At 40.9% G+C, this 15,543-nt stretch overlaps 1 protein-coding gene across 5 annotated transcripts in view; it reads right to left on the minus strand.

Moving 5' to 3' along the window:
• The window catches only part of TNRC6C (trinucleotide repeat containing adaptor 6C), a 35,508-nt gene that overhangs the window by 13,634 nt on the left and 6,331 nt on the right, over positions 1–15,543 (minus strand). For 3 of the 5 annotated variants that reach the window (XM_054394100.1, XM_054394096.1, XM_054394097.1), the window contains exons 3-10: positions 11,767–11,976; positions 9,999–10,165; positions 8,691–8,771; positions 8,012–8,069; positions 7,651–7,796; positions 2,558–2,707; positions 1,248–1,394; positions 658–780 (exon numbers count right to left, since the gene is read on the minus strand). In XM_054394100.1, the coding sequence (XP_054250075.1) occupies positions 658–780; positions 1,248–1,394; positions 2,558–2,707; positions 7,651–7,796; positions 8,012–8,069; positions 8,691–8,771; positions 9,999–10,165; positions 11,767–11,976 (1,082 nt within the window). Of the gene's footprint in view, positions 1–657; positions 781–1,247; positions 1,395–2,557; positions 2,732–7,650; positions 7,797–8,011; positions 8,070–8,690; positions 8,772–9,998; positions 10,166–11,766; positions 11,977–15,543 lie in introns of all 5 variants that reach the window. The other 2 variants (XM_054394099.1, XM_054394095.1) reach the window with 1 other exon arrangement.

A 15,543-nucleotide genomic window follows, 5' to 3' on the forward strand; every position in this document is an offset into this window, starting at 1 on the left:
ATCAGCCACTGTTGTTAATGAAAAGCTTTGACTAGCACATTGAGATCATCAACTGAACTAGCTTGTCACCCCCCATTTTATGCTTAACCTTAGGAAATACTGATTTAGTGTTGTCAGTATCTCCTTTTAAGCAATTAAAATCCAGTTAAATATTGACACACACAAATATAGCAAAAGGACACAAGTTCTCAAAACTATCAAATGGTATTTTAATTGCAGGAAATTCCCCCTACACTTAATTATTTATTGAATTGAAGGAAGCTCTCCTGCTCACTCAGGTGACCAGCACTGCTGAGATCTCCCTCCTGCTGTGACACAACCCTCCCATTTGGTCAGCCAGTTGCATATGCTGGCATGTAACACACAGATTAGTGCTGGTTGAGCATACACTGTGTTACTCATACCAGTACAAAGACAACTGACTTTTTAGTTCCACTGATCAGCTGTAAAGGGTAATTATTCCACAAATGACTATTTATAAAGCCCGGGGCAAAAGCCCATGATTTTGTTTCTTTAAAAAAGAAACTCTACCAAAGAAACCAGCTTCTGAGTGTTTTAAAGATCTGTCACATCCATTTAAAAATTTAGTTAGCTATTCTCTTATCTTCATGCCTTCAAGTCTGATTTAGAGCTTATTTGCCATGTGTTTTAACTCACCAGCTGCAGCTGATAGAGCTGGTTCAACATCGTCATATGCTGAGGATTATTAATTGGCGAGGTTAACTGTGCAGGGCTGAGACCAATGTTTTTTGCTGCAAACTGCAAAAGCTGTGCTTGAACCTAAGAAAGAGCAGTGCATTAAACATTGTACATTTACTTTTAACACTGGCAACTGTGGAAGGCATTAGTAAGAGTCACAAGACATCAGCTGGAAAACATTACTATTACCAGGAATAGTATCATGAGCTATCACAAAAAATTAAAGGAGGCTCCAATACAAATCTTAACCATGCTCAAATGTTCATTTATACAAAAATAGCTAAGAACAAACCCTCAGCTCTCCAGAAGTGTAACATTTTGCTATAAAGGAACACAAGAATGGGCTCACACAGATAATGTACAGAATATACACACGAGACCACCTTCCCCATGTACCATGCTTACTGGCTAAATAAATCAGCACAGACACAGCCAGGCAACAGTAGCTGCAAAGCCTCAGGAGCATGACAGAATGCATATGGAGAGGAGAGCACATATGGAAGGGTTCCAGGGAAAGAGAAAACTCATGAGTGGAAGTGTCATCTAACCTGAGGGGATAGAAACTGAGGCACTTGAGCACGAAGACTAGGCTGGGATGAATTAAGAGGTTGCACTGGCGGTTGCTGCGGCTGTTGCATGGTCCTGGCTTGTGCTGCTCCGCTATTGCCAAACATACCCAGATTGCCACTCGGTATCTACAGCAGGACAGGAAAGACATCAGCCTTTAAAGACATCACTCAACATGTTACCTGGAAATGACTTATCTGCAGTGATTATGACAGGCAAAGATGAAGAAAACAATGCATACAGGCTGCACCGACTATCAGGTTCAGAATCAGATGCCTGAACACAAGGTGGCTGAAGCCTAAGATCGCTTTTCTAAGAGGGGCATGAGATGAACAATGAAAAAGTACTCACCAAAAATGTTTGTATTTGTGCAGCAAGGTACAGGAGAATGGAGCCATTAAGCCCATAGCATCCCAATCCTTTAATTAGCTAGGCAGTTTTTATACTTAGGCCTTTGGCAAAGCTACTGATAATGGCCGCGCTGTGAGTGCAGCCTCCACTGCTCTGAGATACGCTTCCTGGGCTGCATGTGCTGGACAAGTACTGCTTTTAGAAAACTACATTTAAAACAATATCTGTAATAAAAGCCACCATAGAGTGATGTGTAGAGTTTTTACGTGCTGTTGTTTCTTATCTTTGCTGGAACTTCAACTTATATGGCAAAAATAACCTTTCATTATCAACAGCAGCTTATGGCCTCTCAGTCTCATGGTGTTTATCAATCTTCCCCTCCACCTCCTTTCCTTTTCTTTGCCTTTCAGCACCTTCTACCCAGCAGCCAAAACACTCCTCTGGCTGCAGTGCTCTGTTTGACCAGAGGTGCTAGAAGCACAGTTTCTTTCTTACCACCTGTCAAAGCTATGAGCTGTCTTGACACTTAGAGCAGGAATAAAAAAGCCCCCATCACTTCTCACATATTCATCACCAAATAATTATGCCAGCCAGGAAAGACAAATTAGAGTAATAGCCCTGCCTTAGAGTCTGTGACAATTAGTAATGCCTCAAAAAAAAAAAAAGAAACTTCACATAAATCAAGGCAGAGCTATATACCAGGGTTCAGTGGTATAAATCCCTAACAGAGTCTCTTCTCAATGGATGCAGGTAATGAGCAGGCTAATTACAACTAAGCAGTTGTTTCATGTCCTATAACATAACTTGTTTATACAGCAGGTAGATTCTCCACTGATACTCCACATTGCACACACTCCCAGTTTAAACCACTGCTTCCCCTGGGGAAGTGATGGGCACTAGCAGCTTGAATTGACCTTGGGATCTTCCCCAACAGCCTTACCTGTCTAGAAGAATTCAAGTTTTGCATGCCCAGCCCTGAGGCAATCCCGCCCAGGGTCTGATTAGGGAGTGCACTGTTTGAAAGGGGGAGCTTCAGGCTTGGTGAAGGCAAAAATGGTGAAGTAGTGGGCTCTTCCACTAGGCCGCCATCCTGATTGGAGAAAGAAAGGGTGAGCTGCGTGCGAGCACACCAAAGTGTCCCATGGGAATACAGAAGGGCATGGATGAATAAAAATATTTGTTAAAAAAAAGGTATGAATAAACAGGGAATGAAAAGCATGGAGTGAAGGGAGAAGAGAGAGAGAAATAGGATTAAGGTACTATTCATCTTTACTTTGTTACACTTAATCCACAATGCACAACCACCCTCCTCCACCTCTCCTTAAGGAAAGGAAGCATTCTAGCAAGTAACCAAAGAGCTATCATGTAGCCACCTTCTCCTCCCTAGTTAGATTTTCTCCTCTTCATGGATTGAAAGGTGGAAAAGGGAAGAGACCTGGCACACCTCTGGCAGTCCTCTTCCAGTTTGCTAAGCTCTCGGCAGCAGAGCACAGACATGGGACATCCTGCTTTTGCTATCCCACAACTTGGGAAAGGCCAGAACAGCTGATGGGATACCAGTCTGCATTTGGTTGCACATCACAGCTCTGCTCTTGAAATAGCATTTTTGCATTAATCCCCTTCCCTAACTGAGACACATGAGCCTCTTTTAATATTCACATAGCAGCGAGTTATTATTATCCACTATGAAACATTACACTCAGCACACCCAACGAACACAAAAATACTTAAAACCAATAACGATAATGTTGTCTGTGTAGCCTTCCTAGGAAAGCAATTAAGAGACTGCCTGAACATCCCCCAGGAGGAGGCAGAATTTAGCAAGACATAAGGAACCTCTCTGATAACAGGGCTGTGTGGAACCAGGGTTGAACATGGATACGATGCACAGAAGGTAGCCCCCGCGGGAGGCAAACAGCAAGTCAGAAAATAAAATAAATCATATAATCCCCAATCAAACAGGTAGATATCTGGCAGTATTACAGTGGGGTACTGAGTTCTATCTCAAACTGAGCTTTGATGTCTGGGAAGCCTGCGGCAAGCATGATCAAATAACTGTGTACAAAGTACAGCTCCAAAAACAGGCAGAGTGAAAAATCTCTAATTTGCAATGTGCTGGACTGGTGGTTTTTAGGCAATATATTCATGCAAAGAAAAGCTTTTAAATAGGTGAGGAGCTAGGTTATTTCAACCAATAAATTCAATGCCCCAGAAGATTATGAGATACTGATAAACCTCTGTTGTTAGAAAAGCAGCCCAGTCGGCTAAGCAGATCCCCAAACAAATGACCTAATGCAGCAAGCACAGCCAGTAAATTTTATGTTCTAAGTTAATCCTGAAAAATGCATTTTCAACAGCTTGCCTTTGATGCAAAGAGAAAGTTTCTTTACTACCAGGCAAAGTGACACTTGACATGCTATCTGAGTATCCTGAGGGGGACACTGACATTTTCTAATGATATCCCCAAGGCCTTTCAGCTCGAGATATTTTACATTCTACTGGACATCAGTCACACTCCACAAACAACTGCAGCTTGCATGACAGTAACAGGTTCAAGGATTTCTCCTTAGATCACAGACATATGTTTACAATTCTACCCTTCCCCCTTTCGAGTGAAAATAATTTCAAGCTTCGTGCCTGCTTTCTCCTTCAGATGCCATCGTTTCCTACGTGAAGAGACCTACTGACCATGAAGGACCAATGCAATCCCTTCCTACCCCCCACATTTATTCAAGTCTTGTCTTATTGACATTACTTTTTTCTCATTTTGAGAACAGGCAGTGCCAGGGATGGTGGAGAACAAGCCACACTGGAGACCCAGGAATCTAATTTCCAGAAGAGGCAGACTCTTGCTGCAAGGCCACCTTCACAAGTGTGTCCTGGGGCTGGACTGCAGGCTTCTAACACATTGTTCACATTCACTTTGTTCTTTTTTATTATTTTTTTTAATTTGAACTTGTCCTAAGGTGTCAGCTGTGCTGCACAGCCCTGTTCTTTGCAAGTGAAACTGAAATCAATTCATTTTACATGAAGTACTTTAGTTGATCAACACAAGGCACTGATCTCTCCACCTGGACTAGGTGATGCCTTTACTGTTGACAATGGTTTGTGAGCCCTTCTTTTTCAGGCTCCTTTATGTACTAGTTGTTTCCTGAAGAGTAATCTTTTCCACCTAACCTTTCCTCTTCAGTGATTTTTCTAATAAATGTATGTTACATTTTTATCTCAGGATAATCAATTAAACAAATCCCCTACATCTGAGTTATAAAAATCATGCTCAGTCCAGTACTGCTTTAAATTTTAAGGGACTTGAGACAACTGTAAAATCCTACCAGTAGTAGCAGCATTTCCAGCCACAGTTATCCAACACAAAGCACCATACTGGTGCTCAAAAAATCCATTCCCCTTTAGGACTTCAGTAAGTCTCCCCTCAATAGTCTCAGATACTGAGTATGACAATGCAAGTGGCATTACTCAAAGATTTTTCAGCCCTGTGAGATATGGACAATTTAGCAAAGGATTTCTGAACACTCTGGCAGACTTGACAAGTGAGACAGTACCATTGGCTGGAATGTTTTGTGGAGCTCTGCATCTTGTTCACGGGGGAAGGATGAGTTAAGCAGGAAGCAAATCAGCTCCAGGCTCACACTCTGAAATAGTACCTCCAACAGCAAAAAGTTTTTGGAGCAGAAAGTTGCTCTAGAGGTGTAAAACAGGAAAAAAGTTCCTTTGGAAAAAAACCAAACAAACCTATTTCCTAGAGTAGAAACTGTATTTGTTTAATTCACTTAGAAGTTGCTCAACACTCTGATAGCTAACAAATATAGTTTGGGTTTGTTTCCTTTGTTAGGGTAAAGTCACTGTGACAGATTATGCCTAGAGTGACAGATTTTACTTGCTGTATGAATATTAATGATTTGAGTGCTCTCTTCTCAATAGGTGTGTTTAACATATGTTTCCATAATTATGCATCATGCTGCACATAATGCAGCTCTTGCTCCCTGGCAACAATTTTACTGCTCAAGATATCGTTACCCGAGAAAAGAAAAGGTTAACTGGCATGCATGCATGAATTTTGTGACCTTCATCAGGAAATCTTTCAATTAACATATTCATTAAAGTTTGCCATAAGCAAATAGATTTGCCATAGTTAAGAATGAATTTGACGTGGTAGGAAAAGAAAAAGAAGGAAAGAGGAGCCAGGTTGAGCCTTAACTTGTGGAAAATACACAGTTTAGCCTGGATTAGGGAACAACATCATGGACAACACCTCAACCTTCCAATGTAAGTGAGGAGCCCAGAAAGAACAAGTGTTAGTATTTCCAAGAGCATATAGCACTAGGACAAGGGGCAACGCTTTGAAAATAGAGCAGGGTAGATTTAGATTGGACATTAGGAAGAAGTTCTTCACTGTGAGGGTGGTGAGACACTAGAAACAGGTTTCCCAGGGAGGTGGTGGAGCCCCCATTCCTGGAGACATTCAGGTCAGGCTTGATGGGGCTCTGAGTAACCTGATCCAGTTGGGGATGCCCCTGCTTACTGCAGGGGCTTGGATTAAGTGACCTCCAGAGGACCCTTCCAACCCAGTGCATTCTATGACTCTAAGATTATTCCCTCCAAAGCAGAAAAAGTTTTCCAGTATGTAATTTTGGGGGGATTTGCCATGACACCAGGTTATGCAGCACTCTGGCAGCCTCTCAACTACCAGAAGAACTTTTGATATGAAAGCGAAGTTTCCATAGATGCCAATTTTTCTGTATTAATACAAACAACCCCTAATTATGTAAGATGCATTTGTGTTTAATCAAATTAACTTGTTTACAGCTTGCATCATACCAGCACTAAAATTCAGCAAACTGTTTTGACTGTGATGACAGCAGAAACAGGAACAGTTGCCATTAAAAGGTCACTGTTTCTCAGATGTCCTCGCATAGGGTCCTGCTGATTTTCTTAGCAAACCTGTCACAACACAAATCATAACTTGAAAGATAATCCCCTAGTTAAGACTATGAGAAAACACCAAGTGGAGGAAAGATAATCATTACTTGGGGTCAGTAAGTTTTTAATAGTCTGTGTTAACAAGACTGGGTACCAGTCCTGTCTCACATCCTGTAAAGAGCTTATGTAAAATGAATGGCTTTCAGCACAGTGTGTGAAAAGCACAGATTTCTGATGTCAGAAACCACCCCACCTCAATCTTCACAAGCATTTCAATTAATCTGAAAAGTATGGAATAACACCACAAATTGTTCTTTCCTTATGGAGAGGATTCCAAGGTGATTTGGTGGATTTCTTTATAGGACTTTCTATTAGGTTGTAAATTGTATTTCCTGAATACTGAAGATCTGGCTGCACTTTTCCCTACATACTTCACTTAAGTCACTTTAAATCTTGCACATTCATGAACTTCTGAAGCCTTCTCCTGAGTCATTAAATGGTGCTGGAAAATTTGTCGTATGTGACTGCAGAAAAGGAAGCTCATCAGAGAAGCTACTTATTTCTCTCTTCTCTTTTGACTTAAACCAACTCAGCTTCTCATTCCTATTACATACTGAACTTTCACTGAAATCTGCAAGGAGCTCAAAACTAGAATAAGAATTAGGAGCCTAATTCCTGTAAGATTTTGGCTTTGGTCCTGTCTGACCATCAGTTTGGAAAGGATCACGGTCTCTATGGACTCTGTTTACAGAGTGAAAGGCTTTCTGTGCTGTTTCTCTGGTTTTCCCATTTCTAGTTCCACTGCTTTACTGATTCCATAGTAAGCTTTCTTTTCAGGTGTAAGACTGGGGATGACTGTTATTTATTCCCTTGGGAGAATCAAATCCTTGCTCCTCTCCACAAGGACTAAACTCTCTAAAAGATTTAAAGAAGAGAAGCAACAGAATAATACAGCATGCAATTATCTATAGCATTACTGTAAATCATCTATTGCATTGCTCTCCACAGCTTTCTGAACAGCCAGCCAAAATCATCTGTATTTCTCCACCGTGTGTTGCTTTGACCTGTACATCCCACTCCTATTCCTGAGCTTACCTTGTCAAGGAAGGTGGGGCGGTCCATGGAAGACTCTTTGGAGATTGGTGGTGGGCGGCAGCCAAGGGGTTTGGTGACCATTCCATTATAGTCGGTCACTCCCATTCCACGCTTGTCCATTTCCACCTTCTTTTCCAGCAGAGCACCTTCACAGACAGGGGAAAGAGTGAAAAAGGGGGTGCAAAGACAAGTGTGTTTGCCAACAGGCCAGAGAATCAGGTCTTGCTTTACAAAAGCAAGAAAACGTGTATTACCCAGTTGATCTATGATTCTGTGGTCTGGGTAAGATCAAACTCTCAGAACCAGAACGGTTCCTGTGTTGCTGTAATGAGTGTTACAATGTGGTTACACAGACACTTACTCATGGCCTGATCGAGATTCATATTGTTGCTCTTCAAGGCCTCTTCCGCTGGCTCTCTCTGTTGGAAAAATACAGACTGTGGTAAGAGAAATCATGCTTGTAGGCTTTCAAAGCAAACTGAGGAAACAGATGTGTCTATTGAGTACTGGATTTAACATTTACTTAACAGCACAAATGAAGTCTGTGCACTTTCTTTTCTGCTTTCAGCAATTCCCACAACAATTCTGCTAGTTTCTGTTACGTACCAGTTCTACAAGGTCAAATTCTGTTCTGTTTAAACCTCTTCCTGTTTTCTATGAACAATTTAAGTATCACTGAAATGCCTTTCTCTAAAGAAAGAAGCAAACCAACTATACTTTAACTTCTCCTGTTTAATATGAAAACAGGAACAAGATAGGAATTATTACTGAAGTTCTAAGTAACACTTCTGGATAGAAAACTGACTTCAAAAGATCTGGAAGTGTCATCACACAAGGTTTATCATCAAGTCATCTCATAGAACTCTCTACTAGCTTATGGTGGATTTCTGAGTTAAATGTTTAAATGCAGGTAACAGAACTAATTCCCAGCCTGCAGAAGAGATTGAGGAGCATTTGTAGCTAGTCTGAAACACTGGAAGTCAGAACTACAAGCTACAGAAGCTAAGCTACAGGTGTTGCTAGCTATAGACATTACTCACAGGGAAGCCCATGTCTGTGAGCTGTTTTATCAGGCGATTCATGATCCAGGCCTCATCTTGCTTGCTAGATGTCTTCATGCCCTTAGTGAATAAATGGGAGATTCCATTAATGGTCTGCTTGCCATGTTCACAGGAGTAAGATGTACATAAAATAGATGGTAAGTTGTTCATATTAATAATACATGCTACTGAAAGATGTATTAGTACATTAATTTAGAAAGTATTGAAGAACCCTCCGAACAACGGAACTACGATTTCTCTTCCCCCATAGAGTGTACAAATTTTATCTCAGCTGGATAGGTGTTCAGTGTACTATTTAGTATTTGATTTGCTCACCACTGAATTAAAGCCACCTTTGAATTTACGTACTTCATTTTAATCCTTGCCGGAAAAACACAATGAAATTAAAGTTTCTGTAATAGTACAACACTTCCTGAAAAACATTCCCAAAAACAAGTATGCAACCTTGAAGTTAAGAATGTTACTCAGTGTATTTTCTTAAAAACAAACAAGAGCGTCTAGATAAACACCTTTAAAAGATCTCTGTGCAGCTTTTCTATCACAAAATCCTTAAGAAGTCTCTTCCTTTCAGTTCTCCAGAAAGTACCAAGGGACAAGCGTGGATTTGTTTTGGGCTGCGGACAGTACAAGAAACAACCATACTTGATCAAATCACTGGCCTAACTGTTGGCTAATGGAATAACAAACAAACTGGCTAAATGCATTCCCAATTCCTTTAAGTTACAGCCTGGCCTTGTGCCCTGAAATAAAGACTGTGCAGTGGAAAGCTCTCAATCACAATGGTCTATGTTCTTGGTTGAGTGCAGCATTAACAGGAGTTTGCTTTGTTCTCATACCAGCACACACCTCACAATTAGCTGTTTGCTCCACACAAATAGGAAATTGGTATTTTTTGCTGAACCACTTCATGACAGACTACTGTTTGCTTTTCTGTTCACCATGGGAAGTGTCTGAAAGCCCCCATATAAGCTTTGCTCTCTGTTAATACAGTCTCATTTCTTTAGCATACACAGAAGCTTATAAATCTTACAGAAAACAAAAGCAACAACAATGAAAGTTCCCAAGCGTCTGACATGCTCAAAGTCCAAGTTTATCTCCCCTTTTCCCCTGGAAACAAGGTAGGCTGTACTTGAACCACTGTAGTGGCAAGCTGGGTTTGTGTTCAGGTGTCAGAGGGCTAATTTAAGAGTTCAAGGTATAATACAACAGAAAATTTGTGACAACTTATTCTAGCAACGTTACACTAACTCCACTCTTCTCTAGAGAGGATCTTTGGTTTTGTCTTACCTTTTGAAGTCCTTTCTTCGGGGCATTCCCCCAGGAATTACAGGAGGAGCTGCTCTCTTGTGAAGCAGTATTATTCCACATATCTCCTTCTTCATCTTCCCACTGACTAGTACTGAGAGTCACTTCATCCCCACCACTGCCCCAGCCTTCTTGCATAGATTTTGAAGCTGGAGGGAAAGTGGGAGAAGAAAAACCTTTAATTTCCTGCAAATTTTACAGAAATGCCCTTTTATGTCATATCCAGTGCTATAACATTTGAGTACTTCCAAGAGATAGAGAGGTTCATCAAGCAGCTTAATTGGTGTTAAATGATAAGGATGCCTTCTTTGAAGCTAGCAAAAAAGAGAATTTCTCTAAATACTTTATAGAAGAAAAAGTCCAGCAGCAGCAAGACTTGCTTTTTCCTGAACAAGTAAGATCTGTGGTCAGGGTCATTCCAGTCTCCTAGGAACAAGGAACCAGAAGTATGGCCACATACTTGTTAAGTGCTATTTTGCTTTCAATGAATCTCACCATTTCAGCTGCCACATTCTTCCAATGAACAAAACCAAATTTCAAGGTCATTAAGGGTCAGAAACTCAATTGCCTTCTCAGAAGACTGGAATCTGAAAGCAGCATGTGGACTGCAGGGAACACTTTGCACTCAGTGAGGAGGCTATGTCACCTTGCTCCATTTCATTCTGTTTACTCTGTTTAAAGCTGGGATTACTCATTGTAAGACCTCTCTTTAGGTTTTCTCGGCTTTCTAACTATCTCTCAGTACTGTATTTTACAGGAGTGAAACTTAAGGCTTCCCACAGCCAAAACGGGAGTCTGAAACAAGCCTTCAGACCATTTAGAGATGGAGGATTTTTATCAACTAACACTGGTTAAGAATCATGAAACAGTAAGTTATTAGTTCTGGATGTTCCTGAACCTGTGAACAGCTTTAATAGCTGAAGGCAATCACTGTTTAACCAAACAGTGAGATCACAACTTGTTCTCATGTGTTAAGTTTTCCTAGCAGAATCAATCCTCTCCTAGTTGAATTCAGTTGCTTTTCATCCCAATAGAAGTTTCTTTTAGGATGCCAGGGAGTACTATTCACATTATTCTGCAGTGTCGCAGTTTTCTGCATCTCTACTGTTCTGCTTTCAAACTAGCCTAAAGAATATCTTTTCATTTTCTGGACTAATGCACTATATTCATATTTTTATATTAATCTGCTATCTGGAATATCTATGTTTTGAGACAGCTAATGTAGTTTTGAGGATGAAATTATTGAGACAGCCACTATAAGAGAAATGTTGAGATACTGGAGTGGGTCCAGAGCTGGTGAGGGGTCTGGAGAACAGGTCTTGTGAAGAAGCAGCTGAAGGAACTGGGGATGTTTAGTCTGGAGAAAGGAAAGCTGTGGGGTGGTGCTGGTCTCTTCTCTCAAGTAACTAGCAACAGGACAAGAGGAGTGGGCCTCAGGTTGTGCCAGGAGACATTTAGATTGGGTATTAGGAAAAATCTCTTTACTGAAAGACTGGTCAGGTATTGGAACACACTGCTCAGGGAGGTGGTGGAGTCACTGTCCCTGGAGGTGTAGATATGGCACTTTAGTGGGCATAGTGGTGCTGGGTTGATGGTTGGGCTTGATCTTAGAGGTCTTTTTCCAACCTTAATGATTCTATGATGTACACACACAGAAAACCAGAAGTGCTCTTTATAAATGCCAGCAGAAGCAAACACAATGAGCAGCTTTCCCCCAAGCTCTTACTGACAGCGACATCCCCACCCATACCTGGTTTGCACAGTGCTGGGGCAGCAGCTGGAGGGTTTGTTCTTCCATATGTCCCTGCTGACTCGGCAGGATTATCTCCCCACCCTGTACCACTGCTGGGGGGCTTCCCCCAGGCTGAAGTGCCATTATCAACTGCAGCAGAAGGGGATGACGGCTCTCCCCAAGAAGCTTCACTCTTCGTGTGGACAGTAGGCATTTCGCCCCAGCCTGCTGAAGCAAGGGGAAGAAGAGAGGAACAGTGATGAGAGGAAAGGTTTCTTTTGTCAATAATTTAAAAAATGAACGTGTTATTCAAGTGTTTCTGTGGAAAGAGCATGAACCAGTAAGTAGACACAGCCATTCTAATTAAGCACATAAAAAAAAAAAACCTCTTTGATTTGGTCTCAAAAGTCTTTTTCTTAATTGAATACCAATGCCAAGCTGTCAAGACAGAAAGAGTATTTTTTAACACAGCCAGGAGCAGTCAGGCTGCCACGTGAGCACCAGACCAGGTCCCAAGGGAGCAGCTGCTTACACTGTGATTTCTCAGAGCAGATTAAACCAGGCTTGAGGACCACATGCAGCAGTGTCAGCTTTCAGGAGACCAGGACCCAAACCTGAGTTGGACCTTGCTTTACTGAAAGAGCAACTCCTTTTAACTGTTTACAGATTATCAAACCTCTTTTCTCATGCCCTCTGAGTAACACAGTATTTGTTTGTTACCACTTTCAGTGTAGATTATACCTTGGATGCATTCCTTAAAGCTTTTATTATAGCTTGTGCCTGTGTTCCCTACACACCCCTTTATCACCGAGCCTCCACATTATAATAAATGTGATTTTTAAGTAGAACTAGACAAGACTGCAATTAGAACCTATAGTCAAATCATAGAGAACAGCAGGTAGAAGCCATTGTTTTCCTACAGAGTATTATTTTAACTCAGTGAAAGACGTAAGCTTCCATAAAGAAACAGTCTTAGTCTGGCTTGGCTCAGAGCGTAATGCGCTTAAATCCATATGACACTGATTTCAGCACCGGAGTTGAATGTGCCAGGAACAGCCAGAGAGCTTCTGAGTACTAAAGAGCAACATCGACCCAACAGAGCAAAAGCATGAATTGAGTTTAAAATAATCATTACTTCTTTGAAAAGGTGTTTCTTTTTCTGCAGACAGAAATTTGGATCATAGACGGAGTCCCAAGTACATCGTAAAAACACACAAGAGACAGAGAACAGACAAAAACCAGTAGTTATTAGATACACCTGATATTAACCTGGTTTTCCACAACTAGCACAAAAAGCATCCCATTACATGATGCTCAAGATCTCTACAAGCATTGCAGAATTCAGCCTGGTTTAAAACTTCCACTGTTACTTAGGCTGCTAATTCAGGAATTTGTTCTCTTTTCACTGGAGATGAATAAACATTACTAAGCCCGGGCGTTTTATTTTGCTCAGCTATTGTCCTGCAATTGTAACTTCTGGCAGCTTCTAATATAGAACCAGATCTGGCAAGAAAGAACCTCGGGTTTTCTACTACCCAAAAAATGAGTGTAATTTCTGTTTTCAGCCAATTTTTATAATGGAAGGACTAACAGCCTACTTTGCTGCAGCACTATTGTTTTTCTGCTCCCCAGTGCTATTTGTAAAAAGGTTTCAGAGCCCAGACATAACATTTTCTACACAAACTGACACCTAGAGTAGGTAGAAAATGGCAAGGAAATTGCTACAAAAAGACTTTAAGAGTACCTTGAAATATATTAAATTAAGCAATCGCGTTTCACTGAACATGTCTTTGCAGAACTTAACTGACCTTAACTGAATTTCTGTTACTAGAAATTGCAGGCAATGTGCATCACCGATAGCAACTCAAACAGGGGCTAGCAGAGATAAAAATTCCTTTGAAAAAGATGTGCTGGTATCTGCTCACTGCTCCAGTGTTACCTTATTACATATTTATTTCAGGCTCTATTTCTTAAAGCAGCTGCAATTCTCTCTGATACTGAGAAACATGCACGTGACATAAACCATATCCCAACTAAGCCGACATGGTCGGGAACACGTAGCTGCAGAAGGCTCCTTCACAACCACCAAGATTGAGGGTGTTTTAAAATGTACTCCTGAAAGAACCCAAAACTTCACCCTTCCATTAAACTGATTTCTATTTGAGATAAAAATAGTGTTCTAAGCTCTATCAACATATCTTCAATTTCTGGTTATTTTCAAGTGCGTAGAGAAGAAACTGGCAGGCACACAAAAATGAACCTCTGCTTAACACCACAGCTGCTTTGTGCTGCACCTAAAATACTTCTTCAAGCCTTCTGCTTGTATCTTTAGGCCAATTTTATTTAAGGAACGCTTTATTTGCATTTCTGCCTCACCACTCAGCAGTCAACCCTGTCAGACGACTTTGTGTATTTAATCATATTGGCATCTGAAAAAGATTAACTGCAGGCAAATGAAATGAAACAAAACATCTCTAAAGCACCAACTAGAATATAAATACAAGCAGAGAGAGTGCAGAATATTAATAATTCCCTGAGTTCATGCAACCTGTACTGGAAATTCTAGGTAAATTCCCTATATTGAAAAGGCCAAGTGTGATGGGCTGTAGAATAAAACCTCGAAAGAACTGGTTCTGGTTCTTCTTTTGCTCTTTACTGTAACTTTGACCACACTGATGAAAGACCACAGATGTGCAATGTCCAGTTAAGTGCAGGAGATTAGCAAAGAAAACCTGAAGGTTGCTGGAGAAAACTTCTACACTGCAAAAAATAACAAGTATTTAAATTCCAGAGTACTCCTCAATTGCAAACCTCTTGTCCCCTCTTGCCAGTACCTGCTGCTACCAGGTGCTGCCTTTTATTACTCCCTATGACTAGTTTAGAAACTTCAAAAGGGGCATAAAATTACATTTCTGAATAAATGATGCAGAATTCTGCAGCTGAAAGAAGGGATTTATACTTTGTATAAGATTTTTCCTCAGTTTTTCAAATGACCCAGTATGCTGGTGGAAACACAGGTGGAAAGGGTTTGCAGACCCATCAGCTTGCCTTTAGCAGTGTGATGCTTTCCAGGGCTATCACACACTTCACAATAAAGGCAGCTGACAGGCAGTGCTACAGTGGGTTGAGTGAATGCAAGAGGTACTTTTAAATCCCTTTACACAGCTCTTTGGAAGGAAAACACCTTCACAGTGGTCACAACATCTGAACTTGCCTAATGTTTTCCAAAATAAAGAAAATGTAATAGTATATTAGACATTGGAATCACCTCCCAAGGGAAGCAGTGGATTTCCCTACACTGGTCAGTTTCAAGACTCATCTTGACAGGGTGCTGGGCCAGCTCATTTCAACTGCACCATCACCTAGGAAGTTTGGAACAGATCATCAATGAGGTCCCTTCCAACATGGCATTCTATGATTCTACTCTTTTCTTTACAAAAATAATAGATATTTAAGCTTTCCTGAAAAAATGCCCCACACCTTAAAACCTACCAGAACTGCAGGAATGTTGTTTTGCAACAGAACAAGCTCAGTTAAAGGGTTCTCTGGCAAGAAAGCAAGGTTTTAATACCCCAGTTTTTAAACACTGCTGAATTGCAAGAAACAAAAAGATCACAGTGAGTAATAAACATGGACACATTGGCAAGGCTTTGTTGTATAGAAATCAAAACATAATTAACATTGGGCCAGAGCCAAAAGGAAATCCTCAAGGGAAAGTGAAATGTTAACTAAGCTGTGGCAGGATGCAGTTGTTTTCCCTCAAAATAACCCTGTAACCATTTGGATGGCAGGAAT

Source organism: Indicator indicator, chromosome 29 (assembly GCF_027791375.1).
Source record: "Indicator indicator isolate 239-I01 chromosome 29, UM_Iind_1.1, whole genome shotgun sequence".
NCBI classification, from domain to species: domain Eukaryota; kingdom Metazoa; phylum Chordata; class Aves; order Piciformes; family Indicatoridae; genus Indicator; species Indicator indicator.